This window comes from Neophocaena asiaeorientalis, unplaced genomic scaffold (assembly GCF_003031525.2).
Source record: "Neophocaena asiaeorientalis asiaeorientalis breed wild unplaced genomic scaffold, Neophocaena_asiaeorientalis_V1.1 scaffold258, whole genome shotgun sequence".
NCBI classification, from domain to species: Eukaryota; Metazoa; Chordata; class Mammalia; order Artiodactyla; family Phocoenidae; genus Neophocaena; species Neophocaena asiaeorientalis.
Window position 1 is genome coordinate 6,132,133 of NW_020172591.1, and position 21,940 is coordinate 6,154,072.

Consider the following 21,940-nt stretch of genomic DNA (forward strand, 5'->3'; position numbering starts at 1 on the left):
TTTTTTGAAATCTAGATCTTTGTGCCTTTATTCTTCTGATCAAGACCTTTAAAGCAAAATGTAGATATTCCCTTGGGAATAGCTGGCTTAAAGTCTTCTATAAACTAAAGTCTCTATTTCCCAAGTAAAAACAACCAAAATTTCAGAAAGGAAAGATTGTCTACATCTAACAATTAGTGACCTTCAGCAAGTCACTTAACTTCTCAGGGATTTGTTTTCCCCAGCTACCCAGTGAGAATAATTCTGTGTACTCCTTACCTACTGTGAAAGGATGCTCTAAAGATAAATTAGGGATGATAGTAAAGTATGTTAAACTCCTGAGAATAAGATTTATATACAATCAGAGTTGTAGATTGTCACTATAGGACCCAAAGAGACTCTGAATCCCCAAATGTGTTAGTCCTATGGGCTCTCATCATCATCTTAGTAGACGAGAAAAAGCTTAAGCAGGCTTGCCGATAGGACTCACCAGCTGCCTAGAATTTAAATGTTAGGTTAAAAATTGAAGTGCATATTCTTTGCCTTTCAGTCCCTGTATGAAAACCAAAGTGTAAAATTCTTCTTTCTAAGTAAGTTGTTTCAGAAGTCAGTCAGGAAATGTGGATAAATTATCAATCTAGCCTGCTGAAACAGAAGCTGAGTATATTTAATCAAGGAGAGTTTAAAATAGAAAATGTTTCTACACCTACCCACCCTTGCCTTTGAAAATAGCTAATTTATGCGTTAGTTAAGATTCAGCTTATTTTTTTAAGGAGACAATAGAAAAAACCTTATGACATCTTTTGTTACAGGTCTGAGCTGTAAGAGTACCATCAGTTCGTTTGGGGGAAAATATTATTTGAATTAATTATTTAAATTGATCAATGTAGCCTAGCCAGTTAAGTCAAACTATCCAAGCTAGAAGCATAGTTTTGTCGTAGGAAATACCCAGAAAAGCTTGTAGATTTGAGGACAAAGCTTTGTTATCTAGTATACTGAGTAGAGAATTCCTGTGACATGTCTCCTTCACAGTTTCCTACAGAGATGAGTTTGGACAAAGGGTTGTCCACAGTTGGGCACAGTTACTTCCAAATTCCCTTAGTCTTTCCAAGGCACCACCCATCTTTGAAATAGCTCTGATAGCAAAGCCAGGTGGTGTTAAGAGTAGTAGCACTAGCCGTAGTCACAGCAGCAGTGGAGGTAGCAGCACCCTTTGTGGCCACTGCAGGTTGGTTGGTGTCCCTACTTAACTACACCTGCGAGGTCTGGGCAGTCTGGAATGGATTTGGGCACACTCAACCAATAACTTGCTCATCTCAGCAATTCAAGGACTTGACTCTGTTCTTTTTCTCTGCTCCCATATCTCAAAGCGGAAGCCACCATAACAGAGATCATAAATGTCTTTGTAATTGCCAGTTCAGCTGGTGGTGAAGGGAACAGCTCCTATTAATATTACTCCACTAAAGCCGATGCTATGCCCTGTAACCCATTGGCCATGGTAGTCTGCCCTAGGATTCAAAAGCATGGACCACTATACCATAGCAACATGCTCTCCAGGGAGACAGAACAATATAACCTTTCTTGGTATTTTTCTTTTGAAGAAGGGAGTCCTTGGAGTGCAAGTGAGCCCAGCATTGAGCCAGAGGGAATGAGTACAGCCAGCACGGAGGAAAATTACCACAGGAACATGTCATGGCTTCATGTAAGTAGGAATCTCAGAAAGAGCGCTGAGATCAATTTCCTTTGGCATTGGGGAAGATCTGTGGAGGTAGGATGAAAGACTGTACTAAAAACATCCATCATGTCAGCCTATTAGAAACATTATAGGCTTTTATTTCAGCTGAACCTCTGGATACTCACTAAGATTGGTCTTCTGCTGGATTATATTCATTTGAAGCTTATCTAGGACCAAGGGTGCTTTGTTATAGTTATAGTCGGCTTGTGAGTCAGTATAAGTCAGGGAAAAAAACCCTGAGGGATCAGGCCAGGTTGGTGGTCAAGAGAGACTGAGTGACACAAGGCAAGGCATCACGATCACTTTTATACAGGTCACCACAAATGCTGAGAGCAAGGTCATGGTGTCAGTCTTGAGTCTGTATTAGATCAAATTGTAAACTAGGACACGGAGATTCTAAGATGATGAAGGTCACACCTCAAAGGACTCTCCAGAGGGCACAGGCAGGAGGGAATCCCAAGCACAGACTACAGTTCAAGGTTTGACCTGGGTGTAAAGAAAGGAAAAGAAAGGTCGGGAAGCATGATGTGAGATCCACAGTTGGCAGGGTACTGCCAGCACTATTATTATTATTATTATTTAACATCTTTATTGGAGTATGATTGCTTTACAATGATGTGTTAGTTTCTGCTTTATAACAAAGCAAATCAGCTATACATATGCATATATCCCCATACCTCCTCCCTCTTGCATTTCCCTCCCACCTTCCCTATCCCACCCCTCTAGGTGGTCACAAAGCACCGAGCTGATCTCCCTGTGCTATGTGGCTGCTTCCGACTAGCTATCTATTTTACATTTAGTAGTGTGTATATGTCCATGCCACTCTCTCACTTCATACCAGTTTACACTTCCCCCCACCCCGTGACCTCAAGCCCATTCTCTACGTCTGCGTATTTATTCCTATCCTGCCCTTAGGTTCTTCAGAATTTTTTTTTTTTTTTAGATTCCATATATATGTGTTAACATATGGTATTTGTTTTTCTCTTTCTGACTTACTTCACTCTGTATGATAGACTCCAGGTCCATCCACCTCACTACAAATAACTCAATTTTGTTTCTTTTTATGGCTGAGTAATATTCCATTGTATATATGTGCCACATCTTCTTTATCCATTCATCTGTTGATGGACACTTAGGATGCTTCCATGTCCTGGTTATTGTAAATAGAGCTGCAATGAACACTGTCGTACGTGACTCTTTTGGAATTATGGTTTTCTCAGGATATATGCCCCGTAGTGGCATTGCTGGGTCCTATGGTAGTTCTATTTTTAGTTTTTTAAGGAACCTCCATATTGTTCTCTATACTGGTTGTATCAATTTACATTCCCACCAACAGTGCAAGAGGGTTCCCTTTTCTCCACACCGTCTCCAACATTTATTGTTTCTAGATTTTTTGATGATGGCCATTCTGACTGGTGTGAGGTGATACCTCATTGTAGTTTTGATTTGCATTTCTCTAATGATTAGTGATGTTGAGCATCCTTTTCTATGTTTGTTGGCAATCTGTATATTTTCTTTGGAGAAATGTCTATTTAGGTCTTCTGCCCATTTTTGGATTGGGTTGTTTGGTTTTTTGATATTGAGCTGCATGAGCTGCCTGTAAGTTTTGGAGATTAATCCTTTGTCAGTTGCTTCATTAGCAAATATTTTCTCCCATTCTGACGGTTGTCTTTTCGTCTTGTTAATGGGTTCCTTTGCTGTGCAAAAGCTTTTACGTTTCATTAGGGCCCATTTGTTTCTTTTTGTTTTTATTTCCATTTCTCTAGGAGGTGGGTCAAAAAGGATCTTGCTGTGATTTATGTCATAGAGTGTTCTGCCTGTCTTTTCCTCTAAGAGTTTTATAGTGTCTGGCCTTACATTTAGGTCTTTAATCCATTTTGAGTTTATTTTTGTGTATAGTGTTAGGGATTGTTCTAATTTCATTCTTTTACATGTAGCTGTCCAGTTTTCCCAGCACCACTTATTGAAGAGGCCAGCACTATTATTGGTCTTAGATATGGAATGTCTCCATCTCCTCTGATTTTAATCTGACTTCCTGGTAGGGTCAGATAAAGGGCTGGCTGGTACTTCACGCTCAGTGTTTACATTGCTATGCCCTTGGAACTGATTAATCTCCAGAACTGGCTGATTTTGAGAATCTCTGAGGCAGCTGTTTTTAAAGTAAACTTTTTAGTGAAGTCCAACCTACATATTAAAAAGCATATAAAATCTTTGTGTACTGCTCAATAAATTTTCACAAAATGGACACATCTGTGTAACCACCACCAGTTCAAGAAGAACATTAGCAGTACCTTAGAAGCCCTACCCGAGCCCTCAACCAGCCACTACTCTCCGCTATTGGTCACTGCCATTCTCACTTCTAAAACCAAAAATTATTTTGTCTGTTTTTGAAATGCATATAATTGGTGACATATGCTGGGTACTCTATTGTGTCTGATTTCTTTTTTTCACATAAGTGTAAATCCTCCAGCTTTGTTCTTCTGCAGGGTGGCCTGTTCTATTCTTGGCTGTATTCATTTCTATTAGAATCACCTTGTTAATTTCCATAAGAAAGCTTCCACAGCAGTCTTACTTTGAATACAAAGATCATTAAAACTGAGGAATTAAAATCTTTAATAAGTCTTCTAATGTATAAAATGGTCTATCCTCCATTAATTTGTGTTCCACCATTCATTTAGGATCTCTTCAATTTTATTCAATAATGCTTTTTAGTTTTGTGTACCGTTAACCCTCTGGAAGTGTTTGTGTAAGACCAGAGTTATTTATTCTTTAAATATTTAGAAGGGATCACTGGTAGAACCTTCTAGATCTAAAAATTTCTTTGTAGGAAAGTTATTAATTACAGATTTAATTTATGTAATATAATTAAGATTTCTCCAGGGAGCAGATTGGGCAAACTGATTTTTTTTCCTAGGAATTTGTTAATTTAATCCAAATATTCACATTTATTAACAAAAAGATGTTTATAATCTCTTTTTTTAATTTATTGAAGTATAGCTGATTTATAACGTTGTGTTAATTTCTACTCTACAGCAGTGATTCAGTCATACATATATACATATATTTTCTTTTTCATGTTTTTTCATTATGGTTTATCACAGGATATTGACTATAGTTCCCTGTGCTATACAGTAGAACCTTGTTTATCTATTCTGTTTATAATAGTTTGCATCTGTTAATCCCAAACTCCCAGTCCATCCCTCCCCCACATCCCCTATTCTTTGGCAATGACAAGTCTGTTCTCTATGTCTGGGAGTCTGTTTCTGTTTCGTAGATAAGTTCATTTGTGTCATGTTTTAGATTCCACATATAAGTGATATCATGGTATTTGTCTTTCTCTGGCTTACTTCACTTAGTATGAAAATCTTGAGGCCCATCTGTGTTGCTGCAAGTGGCATTATTTCATTCTTTTTATGGCTGAGCAATATTCCATTGTGTGTATATATATATATATACATACCACATCTTTATCCATTCATCTGTCAGTGCACATTTAGGTTGTTCCCATGTCTTAGCTATTGTAAATAGTGCTGCTATGAACACTGAGGTGCCTGAATCTTTTTTTTTTGGCAGTCCGAGGGCCTCTCACTGTTGTGGCCTCTCCCGTTGCGGAGCACAGGCTCCGGACACACAGGCTCAGCGGCCATGGCTCACGGGCCTAGCCGCTCCACGGCATGTGGGATCTTCCCGGACCGCACAACTTAAGTTGCTTCCATGTCCTGGCTACTGTAAATAGTGCTGCAGTGAACATTGGGATAGATGTCTCTTTTTGAATTATGGTTTTCTCAGGGTATATGCCCAGTAGTGGGATTGCTGGGTCATATGGTAGTTCTATTTTTAGTTTTTTAAGGAACCTCCATACTGTTTTCCATAGTGGTTGTATCAATTTACATTCCTACCAACAGTGCAGGAGGGTTCCCTTTTCACCACATCCTTTCCAGTGTTTATTGTTTCTAGATTTTTTCATAATAGCCATTCTGACCACTGTGAGGTGATACCTCATTGTAGTTTTGATTGCATTTCTCTGATGATCAGTGATGTTGAGCATCTTTTCATGTACTTCTAGCCCATCTGTATATCTTCCTTGGTGAAATGTCTATTTAGCTCTTCTGCCCATTTTTTAATTGGATTGTTTGCTTTTTTGATATTGAGCTCCATGAGCTGTTTGTATATTTTGGAGATTAATCCTTTGTTCTTTCATTTGCAAATATTTTCTCCCATTCTGAGGGTTGTCTTGTCATGTTTTAGGGTTTCCTTTGCTGTGCAAAATCTTTTAAGTTTAATTAAGTCCCATTTCTTTATTTTTGTTTTTATTTCCGTTACTCTAGGAGGTGGGTCAAAAAAGATCTTGCTGTGGTTTATGTCAAAGAGTGTTTTTCCTCTAAGAGTTTTATAGTGTCTGGTCTTACGTTTAGGTCTTTAATCCATTTTGAGTTTATTTTTGTGTATGGTGTTAGTGAGTGTTCTTATTTCATACTTTTACATGCACCTGTCCAGTTTTCCCAGCACCACTTATTGAAGAGGCTGTCCTTTCTCCACAGTATGTTCTTGCCTCCCTTGTCGTAAATTAGATGACCATATGCGTGTGGGTTTATCTCTGGGCATTCTATCCTGTACCATTGATCTATATTTCTGTTTTGTGCCAGTACCATACTGTCTTGATTACTGTAGATTTGTGGTATAGTTTGAAGTCAGGGAGCCTGATTCTTCCAACTCCATTTTTCTTTCTCAATGTTGCTTTGGCTATTTGGGGTCTTTTGTGTTTCCATATGAATTGTAAAATTTTTTGTTCTAATTCTGTGAAGAATGCCATTGGTAGTTTGATACGGATTGCCTTGAATCTGTAGATTGCTTTGGGTAGTATAGTCATTTTCACAATACTGGTTCTTCCAATACAAGAACATGGTATGTTTCTCCATCTGTTTATGTCATCTTTGATTTCTTTCATCAGTGTCTTACAGTTTTCTGGGTACAGGTCTTTCGCCTCCTTAGGCAATTTTATTCCTAGGTATTTTACTCTTTTTGTTACGATGGTGAACGGGATTGTTTCCTTAATTTCTTTTTCTGATTTTTTGTTGGTGGTGTATAGGAATGCCAGATATTTCTGTGCATTAATTTTGTATCCTGCAACCTTACCAAATTCATTGACTAGTAGTTTTCTGGTGGCATCTTTAGGATTTTCTATGTATAGTATCATGTCATCTGCAAACAGTGACAGCTTTACTTCTTCTTTTCCAATTTGTATTTCTTTATTTCTTTTTCTTCTCTGATTGCCATGGCTAGGACTTCCAAAACTATGTTGAATAAGAGTGGCGAGAGTGGACATCCTTGTCCTGTTCCTGATCTTAGTGGAAATGCTTTCAGTTTTTCACAATTGATTATGCTGCTTGCTGTGGGTTTGTCATATGTGGCCTTTATTATGTTGAGGTAGGTTCCCTCTATGCCCATTTTCTGGAGAGCTTTTATCATAAATAAGTTTTGAATTTTGTCAAAAGCTTTTTCTGCATCTGTTGAGATGATCATATGGTTTTAATTCCTTAATTAGTTAATGTGGTGTATCACATTGATTTGCATATTTGAAGAATCCTTGTATCCCTGGGATAAATCCCATTAGATCGTGGTGTATAATCCTTTTAATGTGTTGCTGGATTCTGTTAGCTAGTATTTTGTTCAGGATTTTTGCATCTGTGTTCATCAGTGATACTGGTCTATAATTTCCTTTTTCTGTGATATCTCTTTCTGGTTTTTGTATCAGGGTGATGGTGCCTTCATAGAATGAATTTGGGAGTGTTTCTCCCTCTGCAATTTTTTGGAAGAGTTTGAGAAGGATAGGTGTTAGCTCTTCTCTTAATGTTTGATAGAATTCGCCTGTGAAGCCATCTGGTCCTGGACTTTTGTTTGTTGGAAGATTTTTAATTGCAGTTTCAATTTCATTACTGTGATAGGTGTGTTTATATTTTCTAATTCTTCCTGGTTCAGTCTGAGAAAATTGTACCTTTCCAAGAATTTGTCCATTTCTTTGTGGTTTTCCATTTTATTTTCACATAGTTATTTGTAGTAGTCTCTTATAATCCTTTGTATTTCTGTGGTGTCAGGTGTGATTTCTCCTTTTTAGTTTCTAATTTTATTGATTTGCATCCTCTCCCTTTTTTTCTCGATGAGTCTGGCTAAGAGTTTATCAATTTTGTTTATCTTCTCAAAGAACCAGCTTTTAGTTTTATTGACCCTTGCTATTGTTTTCTTTGTTTCTGTTTCACTTATTTCTGCTCTGATATTTATGCTTTCTTTCCTTCTACTGACTTTGGGTTTTTTTGTTCTTCTTTCTTTAGTTGTTTTAAGTGTAGGATTAGGTTTTTTATTTGAGATTTTTCTTGTTTCTTGAGGTGAGATTGAATTGCTATAGACTTCCCTATTAGAACAGCCTTTGCTTCGTCCCATAGATTTTGGATCATCGTGTTTTCATTGTCATTTGTTTCTATGTGTTTTTTAATTTCTTCTTTGATTTCTTTACTGATCTCTTGGTTATTTAGTAGTTCACTGTTTAGCCTCCTGTGTTTTGTACAGTTTTTTTCCTGTAATTGATTTCCAATATCATAACATTGTGGTCCAAAAAGATGCTTGACATGATTTCAGTTTTCTTAAATTTTCCAAGGCTTGATTTGTGACCCAAGATGTGATCTCTCTGGGAGAATGTTCCATGTGCACTTGAGCAGAAATTGTATTCTGCCTCTTTTGGGTGGAATGTTCTGTAAATATCAATTAAATCTATCTGGTCTATTGTGTCATTTAAAGATTGTGTTTCCTTATTTATTTTCTGTTTGGATGATCTGTCCATTCATGTAAGTGGCATGTTAAAATCCCCACTATTATTGTGTTACTGTCAGTTTCTCCTTTCGTGATCGTTAGCATTTGCCTTATGTATTGAGGTGCTCCTATACTGGGTCCATAAACATTTATAATTGTTATATATTCTTCTTGGATTGATCCTTTGATTGTTACATAGTGTCCTTCTTTGTCTCTTGTAGTAGTCTTTATTTTAAAGTCTATTTTATCTGTTACAAGTATTGCTACTCCAGCTTTCTTTTCATTTCCATTTGCATGGAATATCTATTTCCATCCCTTCATTTTCAGTTTGTATATGTCCCTAGGTCTGAAGTGAATCTCTTGTAGACAGCATATATCTAGATCTTGTTTTTTGTCCATTCAGCCAGTCTGTGTCTTTTGGTTGGGGCCGTTAATCCATTTACATTCAAGGTTATTATCAACATGTATGTTCCTATTACCATTTTCTTAATTGTTTCAGGTTTGTTTTTGTGGGTCTTTTTCATCTCTTGTGTTTCCCACCTAGAGAAGTTTCTGTAGCATTTGTTGTAAAGCTGGTTTGGTGGTGCTGAATTCTCTTAGGTTTTGCTTGTCTGAAAAGCTTTTGATTTCTTCATAAAATCTGAATGAGATCCTTGCTGGGTAGAGTAATCTTGGTTGTAAGTATTTTTCTTTCATCACTTAAAGTATATCCTGCCACTCCCTTCTGGCCTGCAGAGTTTCTGCTGAAAAATCAGTTGATAGCCTTATGGGGTTTCCTTTATATGTTATATTTGTTTTTCCCTTGCTGCTTTTAATATTTTTCGTTTCAATTTAATTTTTGTTAGTTTGATTACTATGTGTCTTCGTGTGGTTTTCCTAGGGTTTATCCTGTACAGGACTCCATGTGCTTCCTGGACTTGGGTGACTATTTCCTTTCCCATGATAGGGAAGTTTTCAACTCTAATCTCTTCACATATTTTCTCAGACGCTTTTTTTTTTCTCTTCTTCTTCAGGGACCCCTGTAATTCGAATGTTGGTGTGTTTAGTGTTATCCCAGAGGTCTCTGAGGTTGTCTTCAATTCTTTTCATTCTTTTTTCTTTATTGTGCTCCTTGGTGGTTATTTCCACCCTTTATCTTCCAGCTCACTTATTCGTTCTTCTGCCTCACTTATTCTGTTATTGATTCCTTCTAGTGTATTTTTTATTTCAGTTATTGTGCTGTCCATCTCTGTTTGTTTGTTCTTTAGTTCTTCTAGATCTTTGTTAAACACTTGTATTTTCTCAATGTGTGCTTCCCTTCTCTTTCTGAGATTCTGGATCATCTTTATAATCATTACTCTGAATTCTTTTTCAGGTAGGTTACCTATTTCCTCTTCATTTACTTGGTCTTGCAGGTTTTTACATTGCTCCTTCATCTGTGACATATTCTTTTGCCATTTCTTTTTTTTTTTTTAGTGAGTGGGATTGTGTTCCTGTCTTACTGGTTGTTTGGCCTGAGGCTTCCAGCACTGGAGTTTGTAGGCTGTTGGGTAGAGCTGGGTCTTGGTGCTGAGATGAGGGCCTCCATGAGACCTCACACTGATGAATATTCCCTGGGGTCTGAGGTTCTCTGTTAGTCCAGTGGTTCAGACTCAGAGCTCCCACAGCAGGAGCTTTGGCCCAACCTCCAGCTTCTGAACCAAGATCCCACAAGCCATGTGGGATGGCAAAACAACAAAAAAAAAGAGAACAATTACAAAGTAAAAAATAAAATTATACTAGGAAACTAACAGATATGTTAGAAAGAATATAAAAATAAAAATATAGATGAATCAACAACCAGAAGGTACAACAGTACCACAATAGTAAGAAAGAGGAGGAGGGAAAAGAGAAAAGCAAAAAAGAAAAGAAAAAAAGGGGAAAAGGCCTTGGCTGTGGAGGGTGGGACCTAAGTAAGGGTGAGGTTTGGGTCAGGGGCAGGGACTATGCTTAGGACCCACAGGGCTGGAAAAGGCCCTGGGAGCTGTGGGGGGTGGTGCTTAGGCTCAAGGAAGAGAAGGGGCTGGGCATGCCCCCACCCCGGTCTCAGAGGGTAGGGGACCTCACCTGGGAGCCCAGCAGGCTTTCTGGGCTTGAGTGCCTGGAGTGAACACCCTCCACTCCTCTCCCTCTCCTCTGGGAGGGCCCCTCCCGCCTGCCTCTCCTGATCTCCCCAGCCTCCCTCCTATGTCCCCAAGCACCCATGTGGCCTGGAGGGGGCCTTGAAGGGCAGAGGACTGGCCTGGGAACTCAGCAGGTTCCCCAGGCCCAAGTGGGTAGAGCAGTCACCTTCCACTCTCCTCCCTCCTCCTGGAGGGACCCTCCTTTCTGTCTCTCCTGATCTCCCTGGCCTCAGGGACGCCTATCCTGTCTGGCCTCCACTTCTCCTCCCCCCCTCTGTCCCCCCACATCCTACCAGTTCACTTGGGGGTTCCTCCTGTCTCCTTGGGCATCAGGGTCCCCCACCAGCGGGCGGCAGATGCCCTAGTTGTGGGGAGACGCTCTATAATATTTTCTTAAGATCATCAATTTCGTGAGATCTACAGTAATGTGCCTTTATCATTTCTGATATTGGTAGGTTTTATCTTTTCTTTCTCTTTTTTTGATCAGTCTTGCTAGAAGTTTATCAGTTTTATTAGTCAAAGAACCATTTTTTGGCCAGATTCAAGAATAACAAGGGAAGGTTTATAGTTCTTCTTTGTGCCCTGACTCATATTAGTATAAACAGGAATATCAGGGATCTTCAGTGAATCTTGAGAGAGATCTGGATATTCTGTTCAGACAACACCTATTTTTTTAAAAAAAAACTTTGAAGAGTATGAGGTATTGTTAGCCGAGTTTGAGAGGGGTGCATTGTTACTGTTATTTACATTTGTCTCAGATTAAGCAGGACCTCTCATTCCTAAGGAAATGCATGGCAGCCCTTTCTAGAGGTTCGATTGGTCTTATCTGTGTAGACTTACTTTATGTTCTCCATTCAGTGTGGCACATGGTCTCGCACAGTTTAGGTGTTGGGGTGGGAACTAGTTTCATGAAGGATAGAATCATTCAGAAGATTACTCTGTGCAGATTTGACTAAACTTGCAGCTCTAGGAATGCTACTGCGTTTTTAGGAAGGCAACTTAAGAAGTTATCATCTCAAGGCCCTTCATTTCTTTTCTTAAAATAACCATATCATTTAAATCAACTGAGTTCTTTTCTGTAATACTACTTGAGAAGTCTAGAAGATATGAAGATTTGAGCCAGATCAAGCCACAAGTGAAGAGCTAGAATAGCCCAAAAGCTGAAAACAAATTAGTTTGTAGAGAGGGAAATGAAGTGCTACACTGGGTTTCAAGGCCCAGTTGAAGGTTAGAGGCCAGGGTGGAAGGTGCAGAAATGTTTTCATGTTCCATGTAGGTGGGCTGGAGTTAAAGACATCCCACAGCTGTCAAAGGCCAGCCAAATCCTTTGGGATGGAGCTTCTCATTAGTTTCTGCTCTTCTCCTGGCTCCTTCTACAACATAAGAGCTGAAAAAATAATACATTTTAATTTCAGAATCTTCATTTGAAAATATTTGGGAATCAGATGCTCCCCAATAATTGTTTCAACTTTTGAAGAGCACTTAACCTTGTATTATTTCAAAAAGAATTTTCTATCAAGTGTGAATCCAGGGAGCAAAAGAAGCCACGTACATAAAGGCTTGTAACTCTTTGTTCTCTTGTGGGAATTATTATTCTCTGTGGGATTATTGTGATTTTAAGACCCATTAAAGAAAGTTGACATTCTCACTTTTCATTTTCCACCCCACATCGTCGTTCACAGTTGGTCTGTACCCTGGTTGCCTGGTTGAGCTTCAATGATGTCTGTGTTCCAGGTCATGATCTTGCTGTGCAATCAGCAAAGCTTCATCTGCACCCACGTTGACTACTGCCACCCTCACTGCTACCTGCACCACAGCCGCTCCTGTGCCCGGCTCGTCAGGGCCATTAAGCTGCTCTACGGAGACTCCGTGGACTCCCTCCGAGAGAGCAGCAGCGTCAGCAACGTGGCTCTCCGGGGCAAGAAACAGAAAGAGGTGAGCGAATGATCACATGATAATATACCAATGATAGGGAAAGTGATGTCCTAACAATCTTTTCTCTGGAAATGCAAACTTCAGCCCACTGCAGTTGCATAAACCAGGCTACAGATCTGTGTGATTTCGAGCAAAATTAGAAGATGGGTACAAAAAAGACAAGTGCCAAAAAAATAAATAAATAAAAGACAAGTGCTTTGTCTTCATGTCCATGAGCAAACATGGGCTCAACTCTTTTCCCAGGCTTATTTCTACAAATAAATATGAACTCAAAGGGGCACTGGTGATAAGTAGGTTGCTGTGGTAGGAAGAATAATGTCCCCCCAAAGGTGTCCGATTTCTAATCCCTGGAACCTGTGAATATGCCACCTCACCTGGCAAAAGGGATTTTGCCTATGTGAGTAAATTAAGTATCTTATAATGGAGAGATTATCCTGGATTAGCCAAGTGGGCTGAACATAGTAAGAGGTAGAGATGGAGATGTGATGACAGAAGCAGAGGTCAGAATGATGCAGGGTAGTGAGTCCAGGCAGCCTCTGGAAGCTGGAAAGGGCAAGGAAATGGATGATTCCCTAGAGCCTCCAGAAGGAACACAGCCTTGCCAATTCATTTTAGACTTCTGACCTAAACAACTGTTAAGATAATAAATTTGTGTTATATTTTTGCCAGGAAGGTTTTAGTGATTTGTTACAGCAGTAATAGGAGACTGATACAGTTATAGCTTAAGAAATAAGCAATAAATGGTCCAACTGTTCACTGATAAATAATAGAGTCAAATCAGACTAAAGGAAACTTCTTCAAGAAACTATTACATTTTCTAAGCATTCAGCTGCACTTTCCTGAAAACTGAACAGCTGAACTGGCAGAAGATGAAGACAGTAACCAGGGCTGCCGTGCTTCTGCCAGGGAAGCCCTGAGTTACCCATCTGCCCCTGAACAGGCGTGATGGCCAAGATGCTCTACTGCATGCTGCTGGCCGCCCCTGCAGCTGCTTCTCACAAGTGGATCTGCCAAGAGATTTTTATATAATCCCTATTCATTTCGATGAGCATTCATTGTGCGCCTGCTGTTGGCATATATATATATAATATGAGGCCAGATATTCTTGGAGAAATAAAAAATAATTAAGCAGGAGTAGAGGTTATTTCTGTTGATACTAAAGAGTTTGTGAACCAGGTTTGGTGGGGTGGGAGGATGGCAATAAAATACAAATCAAGCTAGAGAATATAAACAATAACAAAAAATGCACAGTTGAGTTGTATATCAATCTGTAATGCTTTAGCATTCACAAAAGGGATTTATTTAATTATGAATTTTTAAATTTTGAAAGCAATATGGGTATATGGAAGAAATTTTGGCTAATACAAGAGCTCCTAAAGAGATCCTAAAGAAAAAAAATATGTATCTCATGCGTATCATAAGTGTGCTAATTTGCCTTCTGGAATATGACCTTTTAGTATTTTCTTCAAAGCATATGTATGAGCGTATAAGGTAGGTATACATCATTGACAAAGTACTTTTTGATTCTTGCAAATCTCGTGCAGGAGATACTCTTCATCACATTTTACAGATGAAAATGTTGAGGTTCAGAAAGATGGGATTGTCCACACTTCACATCTAGAACAGCTAGACTTTAATTTATAAACATGGAATTTCAAAGTCAGGGCTTTTTCAACTAGACTCTATTGCATCTACCGGTATTCAAACTACACAAATTCTGAGGGGAAATCAGGTGGGGAAACTACATGAACTGCTAAATGATGACATAAAGAGAAAAGTGTATATGTGTATATATGTTTGTATGTGTATGCATGTACATAGACATGCATTTATGTTTGAGATACATGTATGTACACACATGTATCTCAAACATAAATGACACTTCATACAAAGAAAACCTATCTTTATTTAGGTAAGTTCTCCTTCATATAAAAACTCCCTTAGCTTTAGAAGAAAACCATATATGTTGAAAATTGTAAAAATACGCCAACCTAATGTTCATTGTTCACCATACACACGCTGAGATTTCTTACTTCCATACCTTTGCTCCAGCTGTATCTTCACCTGTAATCTACATGTGGCTGAACCCAAACATCCTTCAAGATCCAGCTCAAGTGCCGCCTCCTTCTTTTCTGATCTCCCTAGCATTTACCACTGGGCATACTGCAGGTGGATGATTAATGACATTTTCTATTCCTTCTTCCTCTAAACTACAATGATGGTTTACTTGTGCTTTTCACATCCTTCATTCAATTATTCATTCATTCATTGATCCATCCATCAATGTGTCTATTCAGCATATTTTAAAGAGATTCTGGACCGTGCTGAGTCCATACTGTGTTGGGTATAGTAATGGCCAAAGAGATATGGCCCTACCCTTGTAAGATGCACAGAGTCTAGTCTAGAGACAGAAATTAATCAAACAAACATCCCAAGTTGATGTAAAATTGCAACAACGATAAGCACAATGAAGGAGAAGCACTCTGTGCTGAGAGATCTTATGAATAAGACTTTGAACCAGGGATGATGGCTGGAGCACGGAGGACCGTGGTGCCTGATGAGGCTGCACAAGCAGGTAGACAGCAGACCAGGTTGAGCCTCTGAGGCCTCGGGAAGGATTTTAGTCTTTATCCTGTGAATAGTGACAAGCACCGAGAGGTTTTTAAGATTGCTCTGCCTGCAAAGTGGGGCTACTTACATCCCTATTTCTCTTCTCACTTAATTATAAAGCTTCTTGAGAACTGAGGCAATCTTACACATTTTGCATCCGGTGTGATACCTAACAGAGTACCTCACTATGGCAGAGAGACTATAATATTGAGTGAGTGAGTGGGCTGTAGAGTTCTATGATGTTTCATGAGTGCCTTTCACCTCTGGCCCATCCAGGACACTGACCTGAAGCAGCAGAAAAAGTTACCAACCTTACATGTTGCTTACATTTTTGAAAGGGAAAGTAAAGCAAGAGTATAAGTGTTCCCTAACCCTAACACACTTAAATTAGTCACGCAGGTGGAGAGCTGAAAAGATGTATTGAGTCTTCTGTGATAAACATTTTATTTCCAAAATGCCAGCCTCCTGTTCAAGCTTCTTTTTTATTCTCTCATGATGTTTCCATTTGCCTGTTCTGAATCTGTCACATGAATGAACAATGCCCACATTTTCAGAGCCCAAATGAAAACAGAGTAGGCAATAAATCAAGAATAAAAGCAGTGATTCTGATTAAAATCGAGACTTATGAGCAATTGGTATTTCATTCGTGTTTCCTTTTTAATTGGTTTTTGTGGCAGAATATATTTGTGGCAGCTAGTACATTTTGTAACCCTTCTAACTCTGATCAATCTGCTAATCTACATTTCAGTGCTCAGAGACTCACTGTACATTCTGTTAGTCTGTTTTAGTGCACTTCCAAATTTGAGAGGTTTAGGTAAGCTATCATTATATATATCACCTTCACTGAAAGGTGAATTCACCAAAGAATTCTTTGAATTTTCCTGTATATCTGTACCTTGTCTAATGCTATGTTCTAAACAGAGTAATGCGCAATTAGTGCTTGCTGATGGAAATGGGTAGATAAAACATTTTTTCCTTTCAGTCAAAAAGGAGAGGTAACTAAAAGGTTATATGTACCACAAAAAAAGAAAGGGCATAGTGTTCATAAATTTTGTGAAGCCAGTGTAAATGGCAAGAGGCCACCTGATCTCCTGCAGGACTAATATTTTTCTAAAGCTATGGAAAACACAGCTGTGAGGCCAAGACCAAGCCCTAGGTCTTGATTTCATGGGTCAGAATTACTCTTCACTATGACATAAATAACTCCTATGTCAAAGATGTATGAGACACAAAGGGTCTGGGTTACCTCTGGGGAAATACTATACTTCTATTGGCATGTTTCTTTCCAGAAACGTGAGGCAATCCCTTTCCCAAAGAACCCAGTAGGCTGACTCCAATTTTCCCAAATGTTAAATACCTCATTATTTCCACAGTGTTATCATCATTTATGACATGTATCTCCTTTTCTACTTATCTTGAATTTTCATTTGTTTGCTAGCTGTCTCTCCTGGTAAGATACACTCTCCAGAATGGTGTATCATGGGGGTTTTGCTCCTCAGCATATCCTCAGAAGTTAGCCCTGTTCCTGGCAAATGGTCATTTCTTAATAAACATACTTGAATTATTAAATGAATAAGTAAAATTATTACTTAAACTATTTTTACTTAAACTATTTTACTTAAACGTATTATGCCTCCGTTGTCAATAATATTTTGTTGTGAGTAATAGAAACCCATTGAAATTTGTTCAAATAATTAGAGTTTCTTCAAAGGATATAGCAGAATCTCATGAAACGAAGGACAGGTGGGAAACACAGTCAAGCCTCAAAGGAATGAGATCCAAAGCAGCTGTCCATCTCAGGGTGGACAGTCTCTCATCTCTGCTTCTTTCTGCATCATCTCTGTCTGCTGACTCATCTCTGTCCCCTGACCAGCAACCCCTGCTTTATTCATCTTGTACTTAGACTGAAGTCTCAAGGTTGCATCATCATTTCTCAGCCCCAGTAACCATCACTAAATGAATCAGACTCGGTCCCCTAATTCCCTAGGACAGGAATTTGATGGGACCAACCCCTCCTCTTTCTGATCCAAACACCACAAGTGATAATTCCCTGGACAGTTAAAGGATAGGTTTTGCACTAAAGATTTTATCTGAAGTTCTACACCATCCCATAGCAAGCATGTCCCAGTATCCCTGCCAGCTCTTGGGACTGTATAATGTCCTCCCACTGACCATAGCTTCCTCTGGTAGATCGACTCAACAATGAATGACATCCTCTATTAGTGGTAAATTCTGTCCTTCAGTCTTGGGTTACTAGTTTTGGTTTTCTTTGCAGTCCCTGATTGATGTGTGTTTCCAACCACCACCTACATCTCACAGTCCAGTGAAATTTCTAACTCTTCAGGAACCACTAATGGTTATAATTACATAATATGGTTATAAATACCTTCAGAACCAGCCTCCTAATCCATCCATTTTCTTACTCTCTTCTAGCCAAGTTTTACACCACGTTACCAAAGCAAAAAGCAGCTGATGATAATGTTGTTAGTCCGAGTCAGGGTCACACCAGTAGAGGACTTTAAGGACCTCACATAGGGTACCCAAGTGCCCATCACACGTGTACCCATCTTTAATACCTGTTTTCAGGCCTGAACAAGTCACTCAAGAAGAGTTCCTAGCCCATCACCCTAGTGTAAAAGCCTTTCCAATTCCCTTCCCTTTCCACTAAAACAAACGTCCTAATATCTTGAAGCCAGCAGAACACACCAGGCTTCTTAAGGAAGCATGCCAGGATATTAAATATTTGATATTTGAGAAGCTTGACTTATACCTTCTGTCCCCAGCAGACAGGATTAAACAGAAGCCTACATTTCACAGAGTGTGAGAAACAGACATAAATGTTTGTCCTTTTTCCTCTGAGTATTTTTCTGTATCTGCTTGCGTAAAATTCCTATAAATTAATCAAAAGTATTGTTCAAAGGTAACCCTGAAAAGATAAACTGTCCAGCCAAAGGAGAAAGCAATAAAATATTTTCAAAATTTAAAAATCAATTTTAAAATAACTCTAACAACCTGGGGAATATTCATCATAAAATCACAGTGAAATGAAATGTTTAAAACTGTATACCACATATATAGCATTGTCACAGCTTTGCTAAGATGCCTAGGGGGACAAAGGGCTGAAAGGAACCAAATAATGGCCATTACTGAGTTGAGGATTATAAGGATTTTTATTTTCTTCTTCACAGCTTTTTTGTATTTTCCAGGTATTCTGCAATTTACATTTTTTTAATAAATCGAATAAAAGCAGAAAGATGCCACTTTTAAAATACCTTGATTTTTTACAAAGTCAGATACACCCCTATATTTATATGGAAAATGACTGCCATATATGATTTTAGAAGTTTTCAAATTATATAAAATAAGCATGATATTTATGCTATATTTTGCTTTTACATTCACAGGGGGGAAATAAAGCATTGCAGGATTTCTTTACCCAGATGATATTTATTCCCAAGCAGGATTTCTCTCCCCAAATGATATGTGTTCCCAAGTATGTGCCTCCACTTTTTTTTTTTTAAATCTTTAGAAAACACAGCAAGAGCTCTGATTCGTTTCCAAGTAGATTCGTTTAAGAGTTCATTCCATACTGGTCACATAACAGATGCATTGTCTTGGGTCTTTTTGTCAGAGTTTTGAAAGACTTTCTTGGAACATGCATGTACTTTTTAGATTTGCTTTTTCTTTCAAAATATCTCCATCTATAACACTGTGAAGCTCTGTTCAGAAATTCTTAAGGAGTTCAGTTGTTTTCCCTTGGCACTGAGGGAGAGAGTGTTTCATTGACATGTCACTGGAAAAACAAATGAGCATTTATACTGTGCAAAGGGATGGATTCCCTGTTTGCACAGCCTGGAGTGCAAAAATGGAGGCATCAGGACTCAGGATAAATAAACAAGGGCCTGCCACCACTGGAGCAATCATTCTCCCAGCTGCTCTGTCCACTCCATTCCTTGGCACTTAGAGAGTCAGGGGAAGAAAATGTCTCCTCCGTGTGTATGCAGATGTCAGGCTTATTCTGGACCCCGGTTGAGGGGACAATTTGAAAGAAGAGCTGCTGCCTCCAATAGACAAGAATGGGTTTTTAAAAAAACAAACAAAAAAACACTTTACCTGGATGATGGATGCTATGAACTCGTACTTCGTTGATGAGTCTTTTATCCTTCACTTCCTAACACTCCTCTGTGAAACATTTTCTCTTCCAAATAATCAACTTGTAACATCTAACCCTTTAAAGGGATTATTAGAGAGAGTGGCTTTTAACTGGCAATATTTTAAAAGATTTGTGTTTTTAACAGCTTGGTGGAATATAATTAGCCCTGAAATGGAAATCAGGAGATCCTGTCCTTTCCTTATTCTACTAATAACCAGTTTTGCAATTTGGTCAAGCTACTCCACCTCTCTGGGTCCTGGTCTCCTCAGTGGTAAAAGAGCAGTTTGTTGCTAAATACCCCTAAGCTACCTTTTCATTACAAAATTAACTGCTTTTATCACTTTCAGAAAGTGCAGGCCCATAAAAAGTCCTTACTGAAATTATCTGCTGCATTAGAACCAGTTGGTTGTTTGGAGAATTTGGAGGAAAACAGCACTGTTGGGTTTTGAGAGAACACAACACTCTTCGTCACCTCTCTTATGTTCTTTCCAGTGCTCAGATAAATCATGCCTGAGGACACCTTCGCTGAAAAAGAGAGTTTCAGATGCCAACCTAGAGGGGAAAAAGGACTCTGGAATGCTGAAATACATCAGACTACAGGTATTGATGCATGGATCAGAAATGTTCACAGAGCAGTAATAAGGAGGGAACTCCAGATATCTTGTTTACTAATGTTTGGGACATACAATGCCAACTGGCACAGTGTTGGCATAAAGGCCCCTCTAATTTGGTGAGCAAGAATGCTACCAAGTATGCAAGGAGAAATCCCTTCTTGCTGGACAGCCAACTTCCATAGAGACAAGGCTTGGGGGGGCTTGGCTAGAACCATGCCTCTTCCCACTCTCTCCACTCTAATGGAGCCAGCTTCCCACCAATGTGTGGTAGTGACGCTCATAGGTCTTGGAATGAGACAGTTGGGTTTCAAATCCTATACCTGCTGCTCTGGCTCTGGGACCTTGGGCAAGTTAACTTAATTTTTCTCAGTTTTAGTTGCCTAATCTCTAAAATGGGGATTTTAACACTAGACCCATCTCAAAGAATTATTGCATGGATTAAAAAAGATAGTATATTTATCTACTTATCCAGTGCTTGGCACAGTTATATTGTTATTACAACCTAAACTCTAAATCATAATACATTTCCCAGGGGAAGAGAAAAAAAAGTTTCCTGTTTTTCTAGAAAGTGTTTTAAACGATGGTTAAAGACCTAGGCTTGCCCCAAACCTACATTTATCACCAAAATTATTTGAAATAATGGATTAAATGGGATTTTGTTGGCTAACCTGGAGCAATAACCACAATGTATAATGTTTTGAAGGGAAAATGCCATCCAAGTTCACTGGCTTAGAAAACTAACTTTCTGAATGGGACTCCTTTATAAATTAGAGGCTGATCACAGTTTCCAGTGGAAATCAGCTTCTAACAGGAAGGAAGATAAGATGCTATGAAAGTCCACCAGGACTTTAAACACAAAGATATATTGGCTGGAGTCCTTCTTTCTCACAGAGCTATACTTATTCTACAGTTTACTCCCTAGGTGGTTGCAAATTAATTTTTGTGGTGAAAGTATTATAAAATTAATATGATTTGGGGGTAATTATACATCAACTGATAGGGTATAAAGCTTATTATACATCATGCCAGTAAATACGCTCCCACTTTGGAACGTATTTTAAGGTCATTTAAGGAAAGCAGAGAGAGGGGAAGTGACACTTAACACTCTAGAGGAGTACAGCAATCAGTGTCTTCAAAGATTTTACGACATCATTTCCATCTTTTTCCAGGTGATGAGCCTGTCGCCTGCTCCCTTATCTCTGCTAATCAAGGCAGCACCAATTCTGACAGAGGAGATGTATGGAGACATCCAGCCAGCTGCCTGGGAGCTCCTGCTCAGCATGGATGAGCACATGGCAGGGGCAGCAGGTAAAGAAAGACCACCTGGGACTCTGGTCCTGCTGCCACTCATCCCAGCATTTAAGCAAGAGAGAGGCACATTCATTCCATTTTCACCCTTAGGTCAGATTGCTAGCAATGGCTGGACCTCTAGACAGAGCTGTGCACTAAACAGAAACAGGCCTAGGTTCTGTGTGCACCCTTTTCATGTCACTGTATAGTTTGCACAAGGGCAGCATGTCTCTCCCAAGATGTTACCAAATTATAGAGAATGATTTCCCCCAGAACCTACATTTTCACTATATTTCACAAAATATAAAATTCTTTTTGTGCGTTGTGATTTCCCAGATTGACCATGAACAACCATTATTAATTTTATTAAATCTTATGTGAGTAATAGTCTGTGTTCAAATCACAATATCAAAATAAATTTGTGAAATTTAAGCGATGTGTCCAAAGCCACATAGCTAACAAATGGTAGAGGTAGAATCTGGATTCTTCATTGTTTTCCATTTTTTGTGCATATTCCTTTATTTTATAGTTATTTTAATTGAAAATGCACATGGTTAAAATTCAAATAATATAAGAGTGTATGAAGTTTAAAAGTATCACCCTCTTTCCCATGACTCCCAGTCCTCTTTCTCAGAGGTGACAATTTTTAAATTTCCCAGGAAACCTCTGGGGAAAATTA

General features: G+C 38.9%; 1 protein-coding gene across 2 annotated transcripts in view; it reads left to right on the top strand.

Annotated features, from left to right (window-relative positions):
- Positions 1-21,940, top strand: part of UNC80 (unc-80 subunit of NALCN channel complex) — a 230,563-nt gene that overhangs the window by 123,312 nt on the left and 85,311 nt on the right. For both annotated transcript variants that reach the window (XM_024738362.1, XM_024738363.1), the window contains exons 27-30: positions 1,581-1,681; positions 12,394-12,594; positions 19,850-19,957; positions 21,141-21,279. In XM_024738362.1, the coding sequence (XP_024594130.1) occupies positions 1,581-1,681; positions 12,394-12,594; positions 19,850-19,957; positions 21,141-21,279 (549 nt within the window). The remainder of the gene's footprint in view (positions 1-1,580; positions 1,682-12,393; positions 12,595-19,849; positions 19,958-21,140; positions 21,280-21,940) is intronic.